General features: G+C 52.9%; 9 protein-coding genes across 9 annotated transcripts; 5 read left to right on the forward strand and 4 right to left on the reverse strand.

The window, feature by feature from the left end:
• Positions 1-920: 920 nt before the first annotated feature.
• Positions 921-4100, forward strand: Z520_04510 (uncharacterized protein; the record flags this gene model as incomplete). The annotated part of the gene is made up of 2 exons (XM_016775017.1): positions 921-3080; positions 3135-4100. 2 exons carry the CDS (start codon positions 921-923, stop codon positions 4098-4100), a joined length of 3126 nt encoding a protein of 1041 aa, XP_016633997.1.
• A 290-nt stretch (positions 4101-4390) lies between these two features.
• Z520_04511 (uncharacterized protein) lies at positions 4391-6304 on the reverse strand (the record flags this gene model as incomplete). Its single annotated transcript, XM_016775018.1, has 1 exon — positions 4391-6304. The coding sequence occupies one exon, from the start codon at positions 6302-6304 to the stop codon at positions 4391-4393; it is 1914 nt and encodes a 637-aa protein (XP_016633998.1).
• Positions 6305-6494: 190 nt separating this feature from the next.
• Z520_04512 (uncharacterized protein) lies at positions 6495-7586 on the reverse strand (the record flags this gene model as incomplete). Its single annotated transcript, XM_016775019.1, has 1 exon — positions 6495-7586. One exon carries the CDS (start codon positions 7584-7586, stop codon positions 6495-6497), a length of 1092 nt encoding a protein of 363 aa, XP_016633999.1.
• Positions 7587-8824: 1238 nt separating this feature from the next.
• Z520_04513 (uncharacterized protein) lies at positions 8825-10058 on the forward strand (the record flags this gene model as incomplete). The annotated part of the gene is made up of 3 exons (XM_016775020.1): positions 8825-9031; positions 9090-9311; positions 9387-10058. 3 exons carry the CDS (start codon positions 8825-8827, stop codon positions 10056-10058), a joined length of 1101 nt encoding a protein of 366 aa, XP_016634000.1.
• A 178-nt stretch (positions 10059-10236) lies between these two features.
• On the reverse strand, positions 10237-11390 carry Z520_04514 (uncharacterized protein; the record flags this gene model as incomplete). The annotated part of the gene is made up of 2 exons (XM_016775021.1): positions 10237-10397; positions 10493-11390. The coding sequence occupies 2 exons, from the start codon at positions 11388-11390 to the stop codon at positions 10237-10239; spliced, it is 1059 nt and encodes a 352-aa protein (XP_016634001.1).
• Positions 11391-12085: 695 nt separating this feature from the next.
• On the forward strand, positions 12086-13373 carry Z520_04515 (uncharacterized protein; the record flags this gene model as incomplete). Its single annotated transcript, XM_016775022.1, has 5 exons — positions 12086-12154; positions 12213-12454; positions 12509-12647; positions 12711-12844; positions 12902-13373. 5 exons carry the CDS (start codon positions 12086-12088, stop codon positions 13371-13373), a joined length of 1056 nt encoding a protein of 351 aa, XP_016634002.1.
• A 566-nt stretch (positions 13374-13939) lies between these two features.
• Positions 13940-16405, forward strand: Z520_04516 (uncharacterized protein; the record flags this gene model as incomplete). Its single annotated transcript, XM_016775023.1, has 1 exon — positions 13940-16405. One exon carries the CDS (start codon positions 13940-13942, stop codon positions 16403-16405), a length of 2466 nt encoding a protein of 821 aa, XP_016634003.1.
• Positions 16406-17745: 1340 nt separating this feature from the next.
• Z520_04517 (uncharacterized protein) lies at positions 17746-19986 on the forward strand (the record flags this gene model as incomplete). The annotated part of the gene is made up of 1 exon (XM_016775024.1): positions 17746-19986. The coding sequence occupies one exon, from the start codon at positions 17746-17748 to the stop codon at positions 19984-19986; it is 2241 nt and encodes a 746-aa protein (XP_016634004.1).
• Positions 19987-20343: 357 nt separating this feature from the next.
• Z520_04518 (uncharacterized protein) lies at positions 20344-21724 on the reverse strand (the record flags this gene model as incomplete). Its single annotated transcript, XM_016775025.1, has 3 exons — positions 20344-20616; positions 20795-20843; positions 21045-21724. 3 exons carry the CDS (start codon positions 21722-21724, stop codon positions 20344-20346), a joined length of 1002 nt encoding a protein of 333 aa, XP_016634005.1.
• Between the last annotated feature and the right edge of the window lie 155 nt (positions 21725-21879).

A 21879-nucleotide genomic window follows, 5' to 3' on the forward strand; every position in this document is an offset into this window, starting at 1 on the left:
AAATGGTTGATCGAGTGACAATTGACGTTTGTCGACCACACAAAGTCTGACATCCAACCTACTAGTATTGGGCACGGTCACATGGTCTGTGGCCAGATTCTCGATATTTTTGGGCCAAATCTTTTGTCGCACTGCCCGTGACTGCATCAGCAACAGCATGCATTTGCCATGCCTTGCTCGCAGGATGGCTTTACAAGTCAGTAGTGCCTGACATTGACCTTTCAGAACGCCTCGATAGGATCGTAATACTCTTGAGGGCAGATTCCAGGAAGTACCAACCTTTACGAAGCTTTTGATTCTGTCTTTATGGCCGCTTTACACCTTCCGCCTTTCTGCTAACGCACACTCTGTCCACCGTCGTCCACTGCTCTCATATTATGGAAGCAACACTGGCGAAAGGTAGCACCCAGGTGGTCTTTGTTGTCCTCGGTCCTCAGCCCTCAGTCCTCACGCTCCATGAATGAGCTTGTGTTCCTAGTATGTACTGCAGATCCCGATCCGTGATTCGCGAATGTAACCGCGGCAGTTTATCTGCCAAGCTGTGGGCAACGCACAGCTCTGATTTGCTGGCTGGCCATCTCGAGATAAGCCAACCTTGCAACCCAGTCACCCACCAGTCAGTGGCAGTCACCCACCGTGTTTGCCCACCGATGAGCCACTCCCAAGGTCGCCATGCTTTTTCTCCAACCAGCCCAACCAGCCACTGAGATCCTCTGTGGGCGTCTGCGATATGCGAGATACAACTCCTCTGCCTTCAGGCCAAAACCCAGGCTACTAGGCTCCGCTATGGCCTTCCATACGCCGCGCGAGGCTGACCTGTGCTGCCCGAGTCTCCTTTGCATGCTGTCTCCGTAGCACTGAAGAGTGCACTTTCCCAAAATACTGGCAGAAGATGTCAGTGTCCTTCTCTGGTTCATGACATGCCCTCATCCGCCACCTCTCCTCACAGCGCCGGCCAAAAGCGAGCGTATCCCGCTGACGAACCCCTCCTCCAACCGGCACAGGATGTTGCGGTTGCGGCCTCAACCAACTCCCCTCCTCCCCTCTCCGCCGCTTCGGCCACCTCGGCCTTCAGAAATGTCTCGGCCTGCAATCGCTGTCGCATTAGGAAGAACCGCTGTGATCAACGACTCCCTGCCTGCTCCACTTGCGAAAAGGCCAATGTCCGCTGCGTAGGCTATGACCCCATCACGAAGAGGGAGATTCCTCGGAGCTACGTCTACTATCTCGAGACGCGGCTGGCATATTTCGAGCAGCAACTCAAGGCACATGCCATTCCTTACAATGCCGCCGAGGTTTACAATGCCGAGTCCAAGGAGCTGGGTGACCCTGTGCAATCGCCAGGCAGTGCGAAGAGCTCCTGGATAGGACCGCAATCCCCAAGTAATGGCTCGCCGCGGCCCATCAAAAGCGAAGACTGGGACAAGAAGCAGGAAGATGCCGACAAGCTCAACAAGCTGGTGTCAAACATCGGCATGGTTTCCGTGCAAGGAGCTTCTGATGCCCGATACTTGGGGTCTACATCAGGCATATCGTTCGCCCGCGTCGTGCTGGCCGCTGTCAAGAGCTCCATGTCGTGCAACAACTCAGAGCGAGCTGGTGTCCGGCCCAGTCGCCCGTTGCCTAACATGGCCTCTTCGGGCGGTAGTTCCATGAGGGATTCCTACTTCGGCCTGCAAACCAAACCCACCATCAAAGAAGCTCCGTTCCCAGACCGACCGTTAGGTGAGAAGCTCGTCAACTTGTACTTTGAGCATGCCAATCCCCAGATCCCGATCCTCCATCGAGGCGAGTTTATGGATCTGTTTGACCGCACATACTCGATCGACCCGTCGAAGCGCACCAGCCGCGAGCTATATTTGCTCAACATTGTATTTGCAATTGGCGCGGGCATTATCTGGGGTTCATCCGACCCCCAGCCAAACTCTCAACAAGGGGACTATGCCCACAAACGAGCCAGACTGGCTATGCAACAAGCTCAGCCCGAGGAATATCATGCTTCCGCCATTGTCAATCTCGGATCATTTTTAGCGGCCAGTTCATCTCTGGAAGCAGCTGAGCGTCCCAATGGTGATTTGGAGGAGCTTCAAGCTGTTCTACTACTGTGTAGCTTTGCCTTGCTTAGGCCTGTGGCACCAGGACTCTGGTATATTGTCGGCGTCGCGATGAGGCTGGCAGTTGATCTCGGTCTACACTATGAAGATGGCACTGGTATTGACAATAATATCGAAGGTCACCAGGGTCCACCACCCACGATGGACATCAAGCAACCGGGGCAAGTGGATGCAAAAGAAAAAGGGCGACGAGAGTGGATTCGTGACCTGCGCAGACGCCTTTGGTGGTGTACCTACACCTTCGACCGTCTGGTCAGCACTTGCGTCGGGAGACCCTTTGGAATCACAGATCAAGTCGTGACTACTGAATTTCCCTCCCTACTCGACGACAAGTTTATCACGAGAGCTGGATTTTTGCAGCCAACGTCCCCTGATGAACCTACTTACAAATGGGTCTCCCACCACTATTTCCGCCTACGACTGTTACAATCCGAGATCCTACAGGTCCTCCAACATCAACAAGCCCAACAAGCCCGTCTGAACGGCACCAATCGTGCCAATCAGTTCATGCACACCAAGCTTCCGTCGCCTTTCCTGATCAAGTTCGACTCATTCCGATCGTGGCGACGAGACATTGACCAGCGACTATATGAGTGGAAAGAATCGGCGCCGGAGCCCTCAGAGACTGGCGTCAGTTTCTCGGTGCAATTCTTGGAGCTCAATTACTGGCAAGCGGTCATTATGCTCTACCGGCAGAGCCTCAGTGTTCCGGCACCTCTGGCAAACGAGTTTAGCCCGACCGAGGACGTATCGAGCCCGTCAAGTATAAGACTAGAAGAAAAAGAGGATGAAGATCTGGTGTTTTTGAAATGCGCCGAAGCTGGCCAGAAGACGTTGAAACTGTACAGGCAGCTTCACCGACTGCGCCTTGTGAATTATACCTATCTCGCAACGCACCATCTATTCATGGCCGGCATCTCCTTCTTGTATGCTGTCTGGCATTCTCCAGCAGTTAGAGCCCGTTTGGTAAGCCTGCCTCCACCTCCTTGCTGACTTCTTACGCTAAACGATCGCTTTTAGACACTAGATGACTTTGACTTCACAGTCCTTGCTGCAACATCTGTCCTGGGCGATCTTATGGAGAAATGCCCTCCGGCAGAAGCCTGCCGTGACGCTTTCGAGCGAATGAGCAAAGCCACCGTCCAAATGTGCATGTCTACTCCCGGATTCGGCTTTTCGATGGAACCGCGTGGAGAATATCAATCGCGACAACAACTCGCCCGACAATCCAGCATGCAGAGCCAGTCCGCACAATCGCAGACCCAACCAATGCCCATGCAGATCGACTCTTACCCTTCTACAACGACCTCGACTGCAGCTCGTATCGCTCCGAAACCAATGCCAAAACGACCACCGCCCAAATTCGACATGGATCTCCGCGAGCTGTTCCCCGATGATCTTGAACCGAGTACCCGGCCATCTTTTTCCTTCCCTCAGCCCCTCCAAGGCCTCCAGCAACAGCAACAGAGGTCACCGCAAGCATCCATGGCAATGGGACTAGCACCGTTGCAGCAGCAATCACAACATTCTCCTCGTCAACAGCAGATGTCCCCGGCCTCTAGTATCAATTCCCAAATCAACAACGGGCTCGGCATGGGCACATCGCACCAACCTTTGCTCTTCAACCAAGTTTCCACCCCACAGCAACAAACGCAACAAACGCAACAACAACAACAACCTTTCTACATGCAAAACACGTACAATCCCGACTTCATGTCCAGCTTACCAGGCATGGACTTCCTGAGCGCCGCCATCACGGGAGGTGGCGGTGGCGACGGAGAATTCAACCTGGATGTGGGCGGTGGGCTAGATCTGGGCTTTGGCATGACCGGGTTGGATTTCCAACATGACTGGAGCGATGGACAGGGTCAGTATGATTTGTTCGACGGCTTCTTCTTCGGCAATGGCTACGGCGGTGGAAATGGAAATGGGTATGGAGGTGGGAATGGGAACAGTGGTGGGTCAGGGGGCGCGGAGGGCAGTTAGTCCCTGCTGCAAAGTGATTCTTTAATGTCCTTGAAATGTAAGCTCAATAGAAAGATATTACCCAGAGCCAGCTTTTGAGGCCCGCGACAATAATTTCAGCCCCCAATTGACGACAATATTGAACGCATGAGGGGAACGAGATATGGATCGAAATGAGCCGAGCTAATGTCCCATCGTATCTTCATATCAGTTTTACAAGGGGGCCGAGGAGGGGTGGGCGGCGAGGGCGGGCAATGTTGTCGTCGTTGCCGACTGACTGATGTGCTGTGGCGAGCAGCCCCGTTCCCCCTTCATCCAAAGCCTTCAAAGACGTCTTCATGGGCGTTGCTGGCCTTCGCTTGCTGGCGCCGACGGAGCTGCTCAATCATCCGCGCAGTCTCGGCCTCGTATCGCTTCTCATCTTCCGTCATCTTTGCAACCCTGTCGTGTTGTCTCCGCGCTTCCTTCTTGGACCGCTTGACTTCCTTGTTTGCCTTGCGCTCCAGCTTCTCCGACCAAGCGACCGTGGTGCCTTTCTTGCGCTTCTTGGAGTCGGTCGTCTCCTTGCGAACAAGCGGACCACCCTCTTCGAGCATTTGTTTCCGGTGTTTCTCCCGTTGTTTGTCCTTGTACCCGAACGTATCCCAATCGACGTCGGCGGCGCCCTCGTAAGGCTGTAGCTTGGTGTTCTTGAGCTCGGCAATCTTGGGCATCTTCAATAGACCCCAGGCAGCTGCGTGGTCGTTCCAGTCGATCCCATTCAAGCTGAAGATGGATTTTGCTTCGTGTTTCGAATAGCTCCGCACCCAGCTCACGAATGCCCTCTGGCCCTTGTCGTGCAACGCGCGATCCGTGAGGACGATCTTCCAGAATTTCTGCTCAGCCGCGTGGCAGTCATCCGCCAGGTCGGAAGTGCCAGGTTCAATCAATGGCTCGATGGGGGTGTGTCGGACTTTCAGAAATTCCACGTAGTCTTGCTCGTGAGGGAGGAGAAGCACGACACTGAGACCCTTGCGCCCTGCGCGACCCGCTCGCCCGCATCGATGCAGAAAGACCTTGGAATCTGAAGGGGGGTCAATCTGTACCACCAAGTCCACAGAGGGGATATCCAAACCCCTTGCGGCAACATCCGTGGTCAGCAGTACAGAGGGAGAAGCTGAGTCTGTGAAGCGGATGAAGTTCTTCTCTCGCACATTCGCCGGATGCTTACCATGTAAAGGCACAAGCACCGCTTCCGAGGGCATGATAGACGGGAGCAAGGCCTGGAAGTAGTCCACCGCGGCACAAGTGGACAAGTATACGATGGTCCGAAGCGGCATTGGATCAAGGTGCTTGAGTAGAGCTGCTAAGAATGGGAATCTTTGAGAAGCTGTAGTCACCGCATAGGTCATCTTGAGACTCGCTGGCGTCCGCTTGTCTTCCACTCCGTTTGCGCCTTTTACTTTGACTTCGATCTTCACAGGATTCCGCAGACCCACGCGAATCAGTTGATCTAGTGCTTCGCTCACACTTGCACTGAAGAGACCTGTTCTCCGCTCCTTTGGTAGGAGGTTCAGAATCTTGGTCAGCTCGTCCTTAAACCCGTGGTCGAGCAATCGGTCGGCCTCGTCAAGCACGAGCATCTCGAACGAAGATTTCGGGTAGTGGACATCTCTTGAGGTCATGATGTCGACAAGGCGGCCTGGTGTCGCAACCAACACATTCGGGGAAGTCTTGAGGAATTTACTCAGGTCTTGCGCGGGTGTGGTGTAACCGCCCACCAGCAGCTGCGGGACAACTTTCAGTGTTGATGAGGGAAAGGAATCTGTGTCATTTTCTGGAACAGAATCAACCTGTGCATCCAACGGTTCGAGCGTCGCCGCAGAAGGACGGTGGAATCTCAGTAAAGAAACCAGGACGTTGTAAATTTGTGTGGCCAGTTCTCTGGTGGGAGAAACGATGATGGCACCGACATGATGTCTCTTGAGCGGCTCTTCCAGTCTTAACAGCTTTTCCACCACCGGTATGAGATATGCCAACGTCTTCCCACTGCCCGTGACAGCTTCAACTACGACATCTTTGTAGGCCATGAAGAGAGGGATCGTCGAGGCTTGGACGGGTGTCATGCGGGTGAAATTCATGGCGGATACTGCATCGAGGATCCATGGCGACAACGAGGGGTTGAGGGCATCCCATGTCCTAGAGGTTTTCCCTCTGTGAGGCACTGTTCCTCTGTCCGGCGCCATGGAAATGTCAGCGGAATGGCAAGACGGCGACCAACGGAGTGCGCAGGAGGGAACGCAGAGTGCAACTTGAAGAGAAAAGCACATCGGTATTTCTTCGGTACATTTTTTTTCCATTCCTATCGATAAGAGAAGAATAATCCTGCCGTTCTAAAAGTGTACCAACACGTGACCCAGTATTCTCCAGTCCATTTTACGCAAAAGCCAATATCTCCTTTTCAATCGCCTCTCCAAAGCTCTTCGTGTTCCCTTTCCCTCCCATATCTGCTGTAATAACGTTCTCCTCTGCTCGAGAGAGCACGTTCTCGACCGCCTTAAGCATTGCCGCAGCAGCTTCCTTAAAGCCAAAGTGTTCCAGCATCATTTGACCGGCCCAGATCATCCCAACGGGATTGGCGATGCCCTTTCCAGCGATGTCAGGCGCACTCCCGTGTACTGGCTCGAACAGGCTTGGATATTCGCCTGTTGGATTGATATTCCCCGATGGCGCTATGCCTATTGTCCCCGTGCAAGCTGGGCCCAGGTCTGAGAGAATGTCTCCAAAGAGATTGCTCCCGACTATCACATCAAAGATCTGAGGTCGTTGGACAAAATGCGCCGTCAAGATGTCGATGTGGTATTTGTCGACTTTCACTTCGGGATATGATTTGGTCATATTCTCGACTCTGGTGTCCCAATAAGGCATTGTGATGCTGATCCCATTACTCTTGGTTGCACTCGTCAGATGCTTCTTCGGCCTGCTCTGAGCCAGTTCGAAAGCGTACTTCAACACTCTGTCGACTCCAGTTCTGGTCATCACTGTCTCTTGAATGACGGTTTCTCTGTCGGTGCCCTCGAAGATCTTCCCACCGATACTACTGTATTCTCCCTCAGTGTTCTCCCGAACGATCCAGAAGTCGATATCTCCTGGTTTCCGCCCTGCAAGCGGACACCGCACTCCCGGCATTAATCGTGCAGGCCGCAAGTTGATATACTGATCAAACTCGCGGCGGAACTTCAGAAGGCTACCCCATAAACTAACGTGGTCAGGGACTTGGTCTGGCATGCCCACTGCGCCGAAGTAGATGGCGTCAAATTTCGATAGGGTGGCATTCCAGTCCTTTGGAAGCATGTCGCCGTGTTTTCGGTAATATTCACAGCTTGCAAAGTCGAATTCCTCAAACTCGAGTTCTAGTGCAAAAACCTTTGCTGCCGCTTGGAGGCATCGGACGCCATAGGGCATGACTTCTGTGCCGATTCCATCCCCGGGAATGACCGCGATTTTCAGTTTCTTTTGTTGGATCATGGCGACAATTACTGCTCAAGCACAGACCTAATGACAGAATGACCAACTGCTTGTAAGTGAAGGAACGTCAAATGCAAATGGATATATGTCTGGGTGATATCACAGTTGGGGTAAAAATTTGCCCGACGATCTTTTGGCCGATCCAGATCCGCTGCTGCGAAATCGGGGTTCCTGTCCCGGCGAATATCGCCGTATCTGCACCGATTCAACAACAATAGTTGGATTTGGCTTCAAAGGACAGGAATGACTCGGGATCTGCGCTTGCTGCGACAACCTTGGTGGTGCTGTTTGCCTCACCAGGAGTATCGGTCACCCGCAACAGAAGATTCAGGCTCTCCAGCAGACCCTTTCACGAGAGCGGGCATTCAGTGAGTATACAAGCGTATCCCATATCATTTTCCACCTCGTTCAATATTGCGATAGTTCTACGAGAGCTAAAAGGGCAACATTCTCATATGCTTGCTGGGACAACATGAATCCTCAAGATGCCGTTACCTCTTATGTAAGCAAGGCTTGACCCCCCTTCAACAAAGCGTCACCCGCTTCGCCATGAACTCCAGCTGCTGGTGAAAGCAACCTAATACCCTGCTTTATATGTTTATGTGCTCGTCTTGTATCTCAAAGTCTGGCGTCGTTCTCAAACTCGAGCCGAAATGGAAGGAAAGAGCTGGTCCTGTCTTCTTCCTTCCCTACGTGTCTGACGAATCTCTCACCATATTCGTTCTATCCCGTCGTATCAGACAGAAAAGGATTACTTTGGAGGAGCCTGGCTCTTCACTCCAGCCGGCGTTTGAGTAACGTCGGTGGACTAGCAGCCGTCTGGGTATTGAATCAAAACAAGATAGTCTTGGCAACACTGAACATGAGGTCCCCACGCCCTGTTCCAACGACCTCCGCACCTTCTTGTCTTCTCCACTCCATTTTACCGTGGCTATTCAGGCAGCGTGGAATGGAGAAAGCGATACGGAGAGTGCGGTCGGATGACCCGGGGAGGTTTCGGGCCTCCATTTGAGTCCCAATGGCAACCAACAGCATGGGTGGCTCGGGTCAATAGGTCAGCATCCCGCGCAAGGCTCACACAGACGACTTATATAATTCTTGATCTACGTTCCTCAACTTGGAGCCAGTCCATGAACAGTCCGATCACGCGTCAATAGGCACAACCAGATTGCAACCCGATACCAGGCTGTCAAGGCGCGAGTAAAAGGCAATAGTCGGAGAAATCGACCAAGATCAGCATGCCAGTTGCGACTCATGATAATGTAGAAACGCCATGTCATCGGCAATACTTCTACGTCGGAGGAGTGTACGAGGAGGACAAAAGCACGAGTTTCGGTGGACATATCATGAGAGATCAGACATACGTGGAATGCTTGACGCCTGTGGGCGGGCTCACACGGGAATATCCCCTCATCTTCGTCCATGGAGGTGGTCAAAGTGGGTTGGTATGGACCATGTCTCGCGACGAGAGCGTTGGGCGGAGAGACTAACGGCAGCGCCTAGAACTGGCTGCATACACCAGACGGTCGAAAAGGGTGGGCTTCCTTCTTTCTCGACCGGGGCTACACGGTCTACCTGATAGACACGGCATCAAGAGGCAGATCAGCGCCGGCCCTCGAGCACAAGCACATCCAGTATCCGACGGGGTTCGTAGAGGACCAGTTCACTGCACCAAAACACGCGGCAAAGTGGCCACAAGCGAAATTGCACACGCAATGGCCCGGAGTGAGTTTTCAACAATCGTCTGGCATCTGAAAAGGCTGTTGTGTCCTTTATCTACTGACTTCTGGCCCGTTTTAGACAGGTCAGCGAGGCGATCCGATCTTCGACCAGTTCTACGCCTCTGTCTTACCAAGCATGTGTAGTCTGGTCATGCAACAGCAAGCTACAAAAGCTGGCCTAGTTGCTCTGCTCGAACGGATCGGCTGTCCGAGTATCCTGGTCACACACTCTCAGGGTGGGCCTGGGGGGTGGCTTGCCGCGGACGCCTGCCCGTCGCTCGTCAAGGCCATCATCGCCGTCGAGCCAAACGGGCCGCCTTTTTCAGGGACACACCCATCTGAGGGCGTCCGCAGGGCACGCATGTGGGGTCTCGCTGATATCCCCTTGACATTTGAGCCGCCGATTACAGATCCTTCCGAGTTCCACCTTGTCACAATTCCGGCGACCCAAGAGGGTCGATCCCCAGTGATACTGCAGGATGACCGTGCAGGGCGGGCGGTCCACAAGCTGAAGAATCTCCAGGACATACCGGTGCTGGTGGAGGTGGGCGAGGCCAGCTACCATGCCGAATATGACCACGCGACGGTCGCGTTTTTGCGACAGGCCGGGGTCGCCTGTGACTTCGTTCGGCTGGAGGAGCTGGGCATCAAGGGCAACGGACACATGCAGATGCTGGAATTGAATAATCTGGCCATTGCGGAAGTGTTGCAAGAGTGGATTGAAGGCAAGTTGCCCCACAGCAAGACTTGAAAACTATTTCGACATCGTGGCTATGCTTCCCAGAATCGAAAGAATTATGCGCACTTCGAATGTACTGTACTGTCCACCCCCCCTCCAGTAGGACTGTACCCGGGCTAGTGACTCATGAGACTCCTCCCCCGGCTTGAACGCGGCTCCTCCTAGACTGTTTTCCTTTTCGCATGACTCTTCACGAGTTTGCTAGAGCGACGTTGCCCAAGGTTCCGAAATACCCAACTGTGAGGGTCACTTTGTCCGCCAGATCAGAGAGATCGATAGAAGGCGGGGGATTCTGCTCCTGCTCGAGAAACTGGTGGACACGAGTTGCAACCCACGCCGGGTTCTCATCCGCTAAACCATCCATGGCGGTCAGCAAATCATGTAGTTAGTCGTTCAAGACTGGAGCCCCGGGCTGGTCCAACGAACGGGGTGCGTCAAAGACATACCTATCCAATGCCCTGCCTTGGGAATGATATCTGTCTCGAGATCAGCTGTGATGTTCTCCCACAGCTGCCCAGCAAAAGGGCCTAGACTGGCTTCCCCTCCCATAGCCAGTGTCGGCATCTGTAGAGGATTGATGCCGACCGTGCCTTTGAAAAAGTTGGCCACGGCCGCAAGTCCCCGAACGTCGTACGAGGCAAGCATGGCCCTCAGAAATCCTGGCTTGGAGATCGAACTGGTGTATCTGTTGACAATGTCTTCGGAGAAACTCGTCACCCCGGAATAGCTGCCGTGGAAGAAAAACCACTCGAGCATTTGTTTCTCTTTGCCCGAGATGAAGAATTCGGCGGCGTCCGGGATCGAGAAGAACGCCAGTTGCCAGTTCGCGTAGAGATCCCAGTATGGCGCTGGTGTCCGCGCGGTTTCGAATCCGAAGCCCGGAGGGACGAATTCCGTGACCACGAGCCTCTTTACCAGGGATGGGTAGCTGGCGGCGAGGGCGGTCGCTATGCCGGAGCCGAAGTCATGCCCCACGACGTAGGCAGAAGTGATGTTCAAGAAATCGAGAACAGCCTTGGTATCCGCGGCGGAAGCCATGGCAGTGTAATTCCCGTCTGGAGAGATCGACGAATCTCCGGTGCCGCGGTTGTCAAGGGCGATGACGGTGTAGTTGTTGTCTGCGAGGATGGGTCCGATGATGCGCCATGTCAAGCTGAATTGCGGGCTCCCGTGCAGTAAGAGGATCGGGGGGCCAGAACCTGCGTAGCGAAGGTGGATGGAGACGTTTTCGAGGGCCACGCGCTGGTGAGCCCAGTCGTCGAAGTTTGTCAGACCCGAGACGAGAGCTTTTTGGGCCGCCAGCAGGAAGAGAATGATGGGGGATAGGCGGTTGAAGGTACGCATGGTGCTTGCCAGGGCCGGAGAAAAGGATCTCATCTCAGTGAATGCAGGTGAGCTTGACAGGTTGAGGGAGCGAGATGGAAGACAGTAACCGACGAGAATGAGCCTTTAATACTCCTGGTCGACTCTGTAATTGAAGGTAGCATCAAAGATTATTGCTTGGTAACAACCAAATCCTCCATGGAGCTTCCATCGTAGAGCACAACAAGGCTGTCAAGCTTGCGAGATTGTGCGGTGGACCTTTCACCATGGTGCCATCACTTGCTTACCTAGTTATTGTCAACGGCGCAGTATGTCTCGTGGATTGCAGAATATCCTGATACGGAAAAGACGTAGGCTTACCAAGTTCGTACCGTTTTGTGGTGGTGAGATCGCCGGACCATTTCTCGGGTACGGTACATCCACGCTTGAATTAGTACAACGCACGTTATCAATACAGATAGCCACTTTCCGAGATTTCGTCCTGACCAGGCGGATTAGTGATTCCGGTAATAGCACAATATCCCAGCACTTACAAACATTGTGGATCAATGGAGCTCCGTTCCTATGGGAAGGAACGAGGCCATAAGTCCAAATTCATATCCGGAAAGCCAATGCATTGAAAGGCGATACCTATAAAGCACAGTCAACATGCACAACGTATGTTCGGCTCACTGTCAACTCGAACATTCACAGTCGGCTTCCAGACGATCACTACCATGCCTACTGTTCTGTTGACAGGCGCCAACGGCTTCCTGGCCACACATGTCCTCAAATGCCTAGTGGAGGTGAGTGTCGACGGAAGGCCAGCGATGACTCGCAAGGTCGTGTTCTGATTTCCAGCAGGACACCTTCGATGTGGTCGGCACAGTCCGCTCCGAGGCCAAGGCTGACGACGTCTTTGGTGCTCATCCTGAGTTCAGATCGAGCGTCCGGCTCGTTGTGGTACCAGACATGTCAGCTCCGGGTGCCTATGACAAGGTCTTTGAAGGAACGCAGTTCGACTTCATCATCCACACAGCAGCACCGGTGCCTGATGGTGGTGGGACAGATTTTGACAGAGATTTCTTGGGGCCTGGTGCTCAAGGGTGAATAAGTCCTTCTCCCTGTGGCAACCCATATCTTTTGCTGACTCCCAATAGCAACCTTGAACTGCTACGGGCAGCTCAGAAGTATTGCAAATCTCTCAAGCATTTTACCTATACCGGTAGTCTAGTGACTGTGTACGACGTCACAAAGCCATTGGACGGGCGAGTGCTGAGAAGCACAGATTGGAATCCGGTGTGTCTCAAGAGAGCGTCAGAAGACAAGAGGCAAAGCTGATGCGCTATCAAATCACAACAGGTTAGTGTCGAGGTTGCTCGCCAGTTGCAGCACCCCGCCGCCAGTTACATGATCTCCAAGACCTTGGCGGAAAAGGCTCTCTGGGATTTTGTAGAGAAGGAGAAGCCATCCTTTGGTGTGTCGGTGCTTTCAGTGTAAGTATGAAAAGTGGCTTCACCCATCTTGCGGTCTTCATCTACTGATCGGATAAGGCCTTTGATTATCGGGCCACCACTGCAGCACCTCCGCCAGAATGCATCTGGCAAGAGTCAATTCAACATGAGTGCCGACCTGTTCTACAGCACATTCCTGAAGCCCGTGTCTGGCGCAGATGGACCTTCGCAGCCACTGTACATCGGGTATATCGACGTCCGTGACCTTGCTGTGCTGCATGTTCAGTCAATCATCAAAGGCGGGACTGAGAACAGACGTTTGTTGCTCGCTAGCCCGGAGCCATTCCTTGCGAAGATGGTGTTGGAGATCTTGGCTGACAAGTTCCCACAACTAAAGGATCGGTTGTCATCAGTAAGAGCTGCAGCTATTGTGGCGAACAAGGAGCAGGATGCGGACCACCGGCTCAAGGTGGATGACTCCGAAGCCAAGCAATTGTTCGGCGGGAATATATACAGGCCACTCGAGCAGACTGTTGTTGACACAGCAACGAGGTTGTTGGCGCTTGAATGAGCACCAGTGGAGGGTTGTGGAACGTACGAATGGCAGGGCTTCCGATCCGTGAGACGGTGGTAATTGCACGTGGCAAGCACTTCAATCTCTTACGAGGAAGAGTCCAAGAGCGTTCAGGGGATCCACCAGATGAAGCTGTGCAGACGGAATTGCCATGGCGCTGCGCGGTCTCAGTTCAAAGAAAGATTGTCCCGAGAAGTTGTGAGGTGACACCTTGACACCCTTGACCTCTAACAAGCCAAGACTGCGGCGAAGCGAGATCAAAACACCGAACAGCAGTGACTAAATTCCATCGCGTACGACTGAACCTTTGTGACCTTGTTTGGGTGCGTGTCAACAAGGCTATGAGAGTCTATATCGCGATCTAACAATATTCCCATTCATTTGAAAGGACTACAACGTGAGACAGGTTCGTACCGGTAGATAACTTCAGCGGCAGATCAGCTTTACACCGCCACTTCTGTTTGCTCCACGCGTGGCTGACAACGCTGCTTCTCACGAAAGATTCCTATGCACAATTCAATTCTTTTTTCTGACCCTATACTTCCAGTCTAGCACTCAGTATCATGAGCTCAGTAACAGATATGGACTTCAATATGTCTTCCATCTACAGCAACCCACAGAAATTCTTCGAAATGATGGCTCAGGCAAACCCAAATCTACCAGTCCCTCCTTCATTTCCATCTCGTGCTGAAGTCAGAAACAAGGCAGCGGCCTTTTCCAAAGAGATCTTCAGTAGCTGGACCACCCTCCGTGACATTTTGGCGCGTCGCGAGGAGGTGATTCGAAAACGCTGGATGAACAAGAGGAAAGAACAACGCAAGAAAATTCTTCTAGCCGCTTGGCCAGGCATGCCCGAGCGACACCGACCGGATTTCTACGAGCTTGAGAAGACCGGATCCCGTGCTGAGTCAAGAAATATCGAAGCTTTCAAATATCCCTATGTCAACCAGGAAGATCTCCTTCAAGGAAGAGCATTGTTATTATTCTTGAATTCACGCGGTCGAAATCCACCCCATTCCTTTGCCCACGCCGATCTCGACGCAATGCATGTTGGACAGACTAGCAAGATGATTGTCCCGGTATTCCTCAACGAATACACAATGTACATCGCCGGCGAATCAGTTCCACATAGCTACGGTCGCCTGGTTAGCTGGGACGATGACGACGACGCGTTCATGCTGCAGCAAAGTTGTCTCCAGTTCCAGCCTGGGACGGGGCTTTTGGTTTTGGAAATCCAGAGCAAGATCTATTCTTTCCTTCTTGAGTGCTGCTACCAAATATTCCACGATGTTCCGCGAGACGAGCTGGCCAGCCTCCAACTTCCTGAGCAACCTGAGCCACCACCGATCGTGGCTTCTGAGACCTCCTATGCACAACTTTCCTCAGTGGCAGCAGAAGCGCCATATAGACTACCAGCCAAGCTTGATACGCGTCGACTTGTTCTCCTGGTAGAGGCCAAGCGAGCAGCTGCCGAAGACCATGTCTGGGATCTTAGAGAAGATCCAGGGTATTTCGCATCGGTGGCTATTGATCAAGCACAGCATCGCCAGGAAAGCCTTCTCGACGTAAGGGGCCAACGCCACCCACACCACGATGACGAGGTTTTCTGGAACCGAGTGATAAGAAGCGTACCGGTCGAGGCTTACATGTCCTTTCTCAGTTGGGATCTGCTTTACAACTACGCAGTCAGCCTAGACGATGCGTTCAAATCTGCCGGAACTCTTGACCATGGCCAACCTCTGCCTGAGAAGCTCGAGACAGCCCTGGTGGAGTTATGCTTCGCTGCCGAAATGATATCAAAGGGCCTGATTGGAGAATTGAAGTCCAGTGTGCCAGCTTCGTTACCAATGCGCGAGCGCTTTGTTCGAGAACCCCAACAACCAGGAACGGCAGTCATCCGGACCAAGACGAAACAGGGTGTCGGCAAGGACCCCTTACTACAGCTATTCGTGATGCTGTGGGATGAAGACAAGGTGTTTTTAACGCAGCTTCCCAACCTCGTAGATGAGCTACAGCGATGCGTTGACCACGACCCTGGTCAGAAGGGCAGAATGTCGTCCTGCGTCGCCGGGTATTTCTCCGACCTGGCCCTCATTGCACAACTCGTTAGGCAGGTAAAGACCTTCTTTCCATGGGCCGCGGGTTTGGAAACAGAGATGAGTCCAGAAAACCGAGGTCCAGGGTACGCTAAAGCAACGGAAGATACAGCAACTGTCTATCAATTGTTCCGTGAAGACATCGCTCCGAATCTCGCGCGCATCGTCGTCCCACTCTCAAGACACCTGCAATATCCCATCGAAAGGGTCCACAACGTGACAAACGTGAACGCCTGCCGCCAAGCCGAAGATCGACTGGATAGGTTGTGGAAGGTTGTCGATGCGCATTTTCGAAAACATACCGACAAGACACTTCACGAGATATTCCTCAGCCACGATGTGAAGGCTCGAGAGATCCATCGCAAGCCAGAATGGACACCTCCACCAAAAGTATCCCAGCCGCCCAACAAGGAGAAAGAAAATGAAGCTCTCAGCGACTCATTTCCCCGCCTTAACATCGAGCCCGATAGACCAGGCAAATTCAAAGGACCCGAAGTATCTCGAGCATCCAAGTTCAAAACCCGCGGCCCATCTCACCCGCCCGATTCCAGCGACGCAACACCACCAGTACCCGACGATCCGACTTCCCTTTCGACGCCTCCCTTCCCAGTCTTCACCCTCCCGCGACGCGCTTACAAAGTCTTCGCCTCTCTCTTCCCAACACCCTCTAACCCCTCCCAGGGCGGCGAAATTAGCTGGACAGATTTCTTGCACGCGATGACGAGCATTGGCTTCGCAGCGGAGAAGCTGTATGGCTCCGTATGGCAGTTCACTCCGCCGGATGGAATAGATTGGGAGAACGCGAACACTCGGGGAATTCATATCCACGAACCGCATCCAGCGCCGAAGATGGGGCTTGGCACGGCGAGACGGGTTGGGAGACGACTGGGACGGAGGTATGGACTTAGCGCAGAGAGGTTTGCTTTGGCGTGAAAGAGGCAATCGGGAATTTGCAACGCGAGTAGGGAGGGAGAGGAGATCAATAAATTGAATTTCGAAGGTCTTGTTTACGAGGGTCAAGTGATTGGAAAAGGCTAACATTGCTTCTCGCTTGATCAGACGGACCGAGTGAAATACTGTGTCAACCTTCTAATCGTAACAGAGTGGTCCAACATATCAGGGAAGCAATTCTTCCAATGCCAAAAATGTTGATGATTTCCACCCGAATATCAACCCCGTTGAGGATCGCCTCTTCTTTGCACCTAGGATTCAGCCACCGACTTACCTGTGCACTCACTCGCCCACTTACTTGATGCATCATTATTCCCAGCCTTGTCAAATCACATCATACCAGAAGAAATATTGAAACCGCCCACCCTAACAGCCCAATTTCAACGCCTCCCTTTCCAGAAACGCCCTTAGCAACTCATCCTTACATTACATTACAAAATAAAGGTGCGGCACAACATCCACAACAAAAGCCCAGACCACAGTCATTTGAATGATTCGCATTCGTCTGATTGACTTGCATAACGTACACCAGCTGTTGTTGCGGCATTTGCTGCTAGATGAAAAAAATCAATCGTAATTAGGTACTTAACAGAGCAAGCACCACAGGAGGAGCCCAACCGAGTAGTCCGGGTGGATTGGAAAGGGGGGCTGGACTAGGATCCTCCCGCGTCCCAAATGGATCCCGTCGTCTTCTAAAATTGACCAGAGTTTGTATTTTCAAAGAAACATCGAAGGCTCAGGACGGCTCAGGGAGCACTCAGGGAGCGGAAGGTGAGCCGCCCGGTTACGTGGGAGAACAATACACCAAGCTTTGTAACCATCATCTGGCTCTATCAAACCCCAGAAAGCACCATTGGTGCCGGGGAGTTGTAGCTCTCCGAGGAAGATCTCTGCTCTTAGCGTCAGCATGATGAAGCGACTGGATCCTAGCACAGTCATGGGGAATGATCTCCAGAATGATTCAGGGTGATTAGTGATACTCTTGAGGTGATGAGGCTGAGTAAATGCCTCCGTCTCTGTCGGACGAAAAGCCGGAATTCGGAAACACTTCACAAATCACTATGATTTCTGTGCTCGTTTCAAATGAAACATGAAAAGGGGCTGCGAAACACGTCCGGATTGTTCGAAGCTTTCGGCGTGTAGAAATCTTTGCCTTGAGGCCATTCGATCCTCGAAATGCGCGCTTACCGGAATTTTCGCTCCCAGAATGAATACAACCGGTACCAGCTCTGGCCCGCGGCAAGCACAAGCCCATTTGAGTATGCGGAAGGGCACCAGGAGCTGTTATGAGTGTAAGACTGTCCTTCCGAGTTGGTAGCTCAATGCTGCCAATTTCCAGACTTGATCAACGTCGCTCAAATGCTGGCAATGCTGAATCGGCTGATTTAAAGCTGTCGTCAGGTCGACGTCGAAAAACGAAATGCACCTACCGCGAAGGAAGACAGTCCAAGTGCGAGGAATGCTATGCTCGTGGCTCCCCTTGCGTGGCCCAGGACAAAGGCTCTAAGACGACGACTACTATCAGTGCCGCATCAACCAAAGCGGATGGCAATAATGACGAGGCTAAATATAGCCTGCGGGAACGAGTTGCTCGCTTGGAGGATTTTGTGGGAACTTACCTGAGCAATGAATCTGCCACCAAGTCGTCGGACACTGGGAGAAATCACAGTCAACGCAACAGCAGAGTCGCGTATACCGGTAAATTGGGCATAGTGTGTACCTCACGGCAGCCAGTATTGATTAACAAGGCCACGACAGACTCAACGCCAGACGGACCAGCACCCACATATGCCAACGGTCATTTCAAATCGAACCCTATCCTCAGTCTATTTGACAACGACGTTATCACACGAGCAGGCCGTACGGCGGGCCCTTCTCTCATCGAGACAGCGGCTACGACAGAACCATCAGGTTTCCATCCTGCTCGATATGAGCTCCTGATACTTCTGCCGCAGGAGCCTGATCTAAACACATTGGTCGAGCTGAGCAAAGACTGGTGGAACTCGGCACCTCACAGATTTCCAGAGCTATTCGACCGCGCAGAAACGACTGCTGAAGACTGGAGATCTGTGCTCAACCACAAATTATCTCTTGCCAATCCCGCCGAGACCGCCAAAGCCCTCCTCTGGACATTGATCAGTGCTGAACGACTGAGCGAGGATGTCTTTCGCGATAGCACTTTTCGAGATCCTACAGCCATAGCTACTTTGGAGTCTCGAATCCTGCCTGCTATTGATAGAGCAGTGGTCTTCGAGGACGATATTGCGATAACCCTGCCCGGGATAGAATGCTTGATTCTGTTGTCAAGGTATTACTGCAACCAAGGCAGACTGCGGAAAGCCTGGCACCTGTGCCGACGATCACTTGAATACGCCATCAGCATAGGTCTTGACGGGTCCCCCGCCGAATCAGGCCCGATACTGCCAGATCAACCTCGCCATCGACAAATAGACGTATGGGGAGCGATATGTTTCTTGGATCGGTACTTAAGCTTGCTACTCGGTTTCCCTTATGGTGTGCGACATTCGTCCTTGGACTTACCAAAGAGAGGCTCAGAAACCACGCAGAACACTTCGCAGCAGGCGACATTCGTCCATACCGCCATGAGCTCCATCATTGGCCAGATCATTGATCGGAATCAGCAGCTACTAGACGACCACGATTCGTTGCTTCGGACTCTGAAAATAGATCGGGAGCTGAAACAGGTTATGGACAACGTGGACACTGTCCGATGGGACGCCGACTCAAGATCCTCGGATCCCCACATACAGGAGGCCTTTGAGCGCATTGAAGCATATTTCCTGATGCATTTCATTCAAGCTCTCCTCCATCTACCGCTGATGCTGAAGTGCATCGGTAAAGGAGACAAAGGAGTGTTCCAGTATTCATACGGAGCCTCTACGAGAGCATCGCGTCAGGCTCTTGTCGCTTACAAATACCTTCGCGTGGGCTTGCGGATCGACCCGTACTTGTGCACAATGCTCGATTTTCAGGCTTTCACAATGTCCGCGTTGCTGGTCTTGCATTTACTGGGCCAGAAGACCGAATGCAATGAGGAAGCGAACAGGGAATATGCTATTGAGGCGCAGGATGAACGTGATTGGAAATCCATCGCAGACGTTACAGATATCCTCCGACAGGCGTCTACACATAACAGCAAGAACATCGTGGCTAAGCAGGCCGTGGAAGTTCTGGACCTATTGTTAGGTGAGAAAGGGGATGCAGACGAACGGTTCAACTCATGCCCTCAAGCCGAATTTGATGGTGGAGAAAGGTGCCAGATCCAGATCAATATTCCCTGCTTTGGGGAAGTCACCATTGCGCGAGGTGTGAAGAGGAGCCCCTACCTCTGTCCTAGTGCCCCTGCAAACACAACGGAATCACCACCTTGCATGACTGCTGCTCTCTTGCCTTTGACTGGACAAGAAGAGACAGTTCCCAACCCAGCCGATTTATGTACGATGACAGTATCAGTGGGTGACGGTACGGCGGCCCTCTTTGACGGGAACTGGAACGTGCTTGCGAGAAATGTAGCCTCAGCAGTGGCAACCCACTCAGAATGAATCGGAGACCACAGCATCTGGTATTTGCTTGCACATGCACCCTGGGGTGCACACAATTTTCTTTTCCTTCTCAGAAATGATTCCAGCATCCTCAACCCACGCTTTACACACCGTTGTCGACCATCAGTCCCGAGGTAGTTCTCCCTGCACGTGCATGGGCAATTCCCCATTCGAGGCCCTGATTACGTCTTCGAACCTGTAAGAGGAGGCAAAAAAGCAATTCTGAATTAGCAAGTTTGATCCCGAGGTCGAGCATCTGAGAAAAGCTCATCCAATGCCTCCAGCGCAATGCAGTGGTAGAGCAAGGACACCCCGCTCGACCCTCAGGAGGTAAGGAACAAGGAAGCGAGGCAAAACTCACGCAGACTGAAACATGATATACACCATCTCATCATTGTACACGTTGCGCGAGTACTCTGCCTCTTCGTGGGCGACCTTGATGGTAGTGGTGCCGCGGCCCGCACATGCGGCGTCGGCGAGCAGCTGGGCCTGGATGCAGCGGTCCATGGCGCCGAAGAGGAAGGCGGCCCCGTCGACCGTCTTGCCCACCGTTAGGTGCCCGTGGTTTTGGAGGATCACGCCCTTGGTGTTGCCCAGCGCCGCGGCGATGTGGTGGCCCTCGTCTGCTTTCTGTCTCGGAGGAGGGGGAACACCTTTTAGCTCGGGAAATCATCCGGGATGGGGGTACAGAAAGAAAGTATATATAGATGGATGGGTTTTAATGGCGGGAATAACAATGCCTCGATTCAAGAACTCGAGAGTTTTCCTTTCCTGGGTGGATCAAGGGGTTACAAGGGGAAGAACGTACCAGGGCGATCCCGCCAAAGCCAGAGTAGATGCCGTGGTCTCTGTAGAACCTGAGGTGACACAGTCGATGTTAGCATTACTTGGCTGGTGGTTGGTGGTTCGGTAGGTATGGTCCAAAATACCAAAGGAGATATCAAACATCGAGAAGAGAAGATCTGGTCCGCCAGAGTCGATACCTCTCCCATACACACGCGCGCCTTCTCTCTCACACTTCCTCATTCTTCGTCCACTGGCTATGATTGCACACTTACCGGCACGCGTCCTGGTTAATAGGCTCCAAATAACACCCCAGGGCCGAAAATGCCTTGCTCGGCACACTGTGGCAGTGCACGGCGGCGACGACGTCGGGCCTGGCCTCGTGCACCGCACTGTGAATGACCCACCCGGCGGGGTTGACGCTGTGCATGTTCCCACCCTCGACGACCTCTCCCTTGGGGTTCATCAAGACCAGGTCGTCGGGCGTCATCCACGAGAACGACTTGCCGTGCGGGTTGATCCAGAAGTGGTCCGGGAGGACCGGGTCGCGCACCGTGACGTGTCCGCCCGCGCCCTCGTTGTTGTAACCCTGGTACCCCAACCACCGCAGCGCCGCGGCGTGGTGAAGTTTGCGGAAAGCCCGCTCGCTCTCCAACGACTGGAACTTTGGGTACCGGATGCGCTTGACGGGCCTGGTGCCCGTGGATTGGTACGCGCCGTAGGTGAATTCCGGCGAGAAGTTGGGTGGATCCTTTGGCGTGCTGATGTGCTGCTGGGCTGTTGCGACTGCGGCGGGAGTCGTTCGCGAGGCTGAGATTGTGCGGGTCGACTGGCTTGCATTCGCATGTCCAAGGGGAAATGCTGTTGGGTTTCCAAGAAGAATCCGGGAGACGTGTCGAGGTTTGGCGTGGTTTCCAACCACCCTCAGTGCGATCGAGGAGGGGCCTGAAGCCATGTCGTCCCACAAACCACTGGAATAAGGCCTTCGTCAATCAGACACAGGTCAAGAAAAGATGAGATTCTTCTTTTTGCTCCTGATCGAGATTCATCGACCTCAGTATGATCAGTATTGGAGATAAAACGGAATTCCAAAGAGGAATCCATGCTGTC

Source organism: Fonsecaea multimorphosa, assembly GCF_000836435.1.
Source record: "Fonsecaea multimorphosa CBS 102226 unplaced genomic scaffold supercont1.7, whole genome shotgun sequence".
NCBI classification, from domain to species: domain Eukaryota; kingdom Fungi; phylum Ascomycota; class Eurotiomycetes; order Chaetothyriales; family Herpotrichiellaceae; genus Fonsecaea; species Fonsecaea multimorphosa.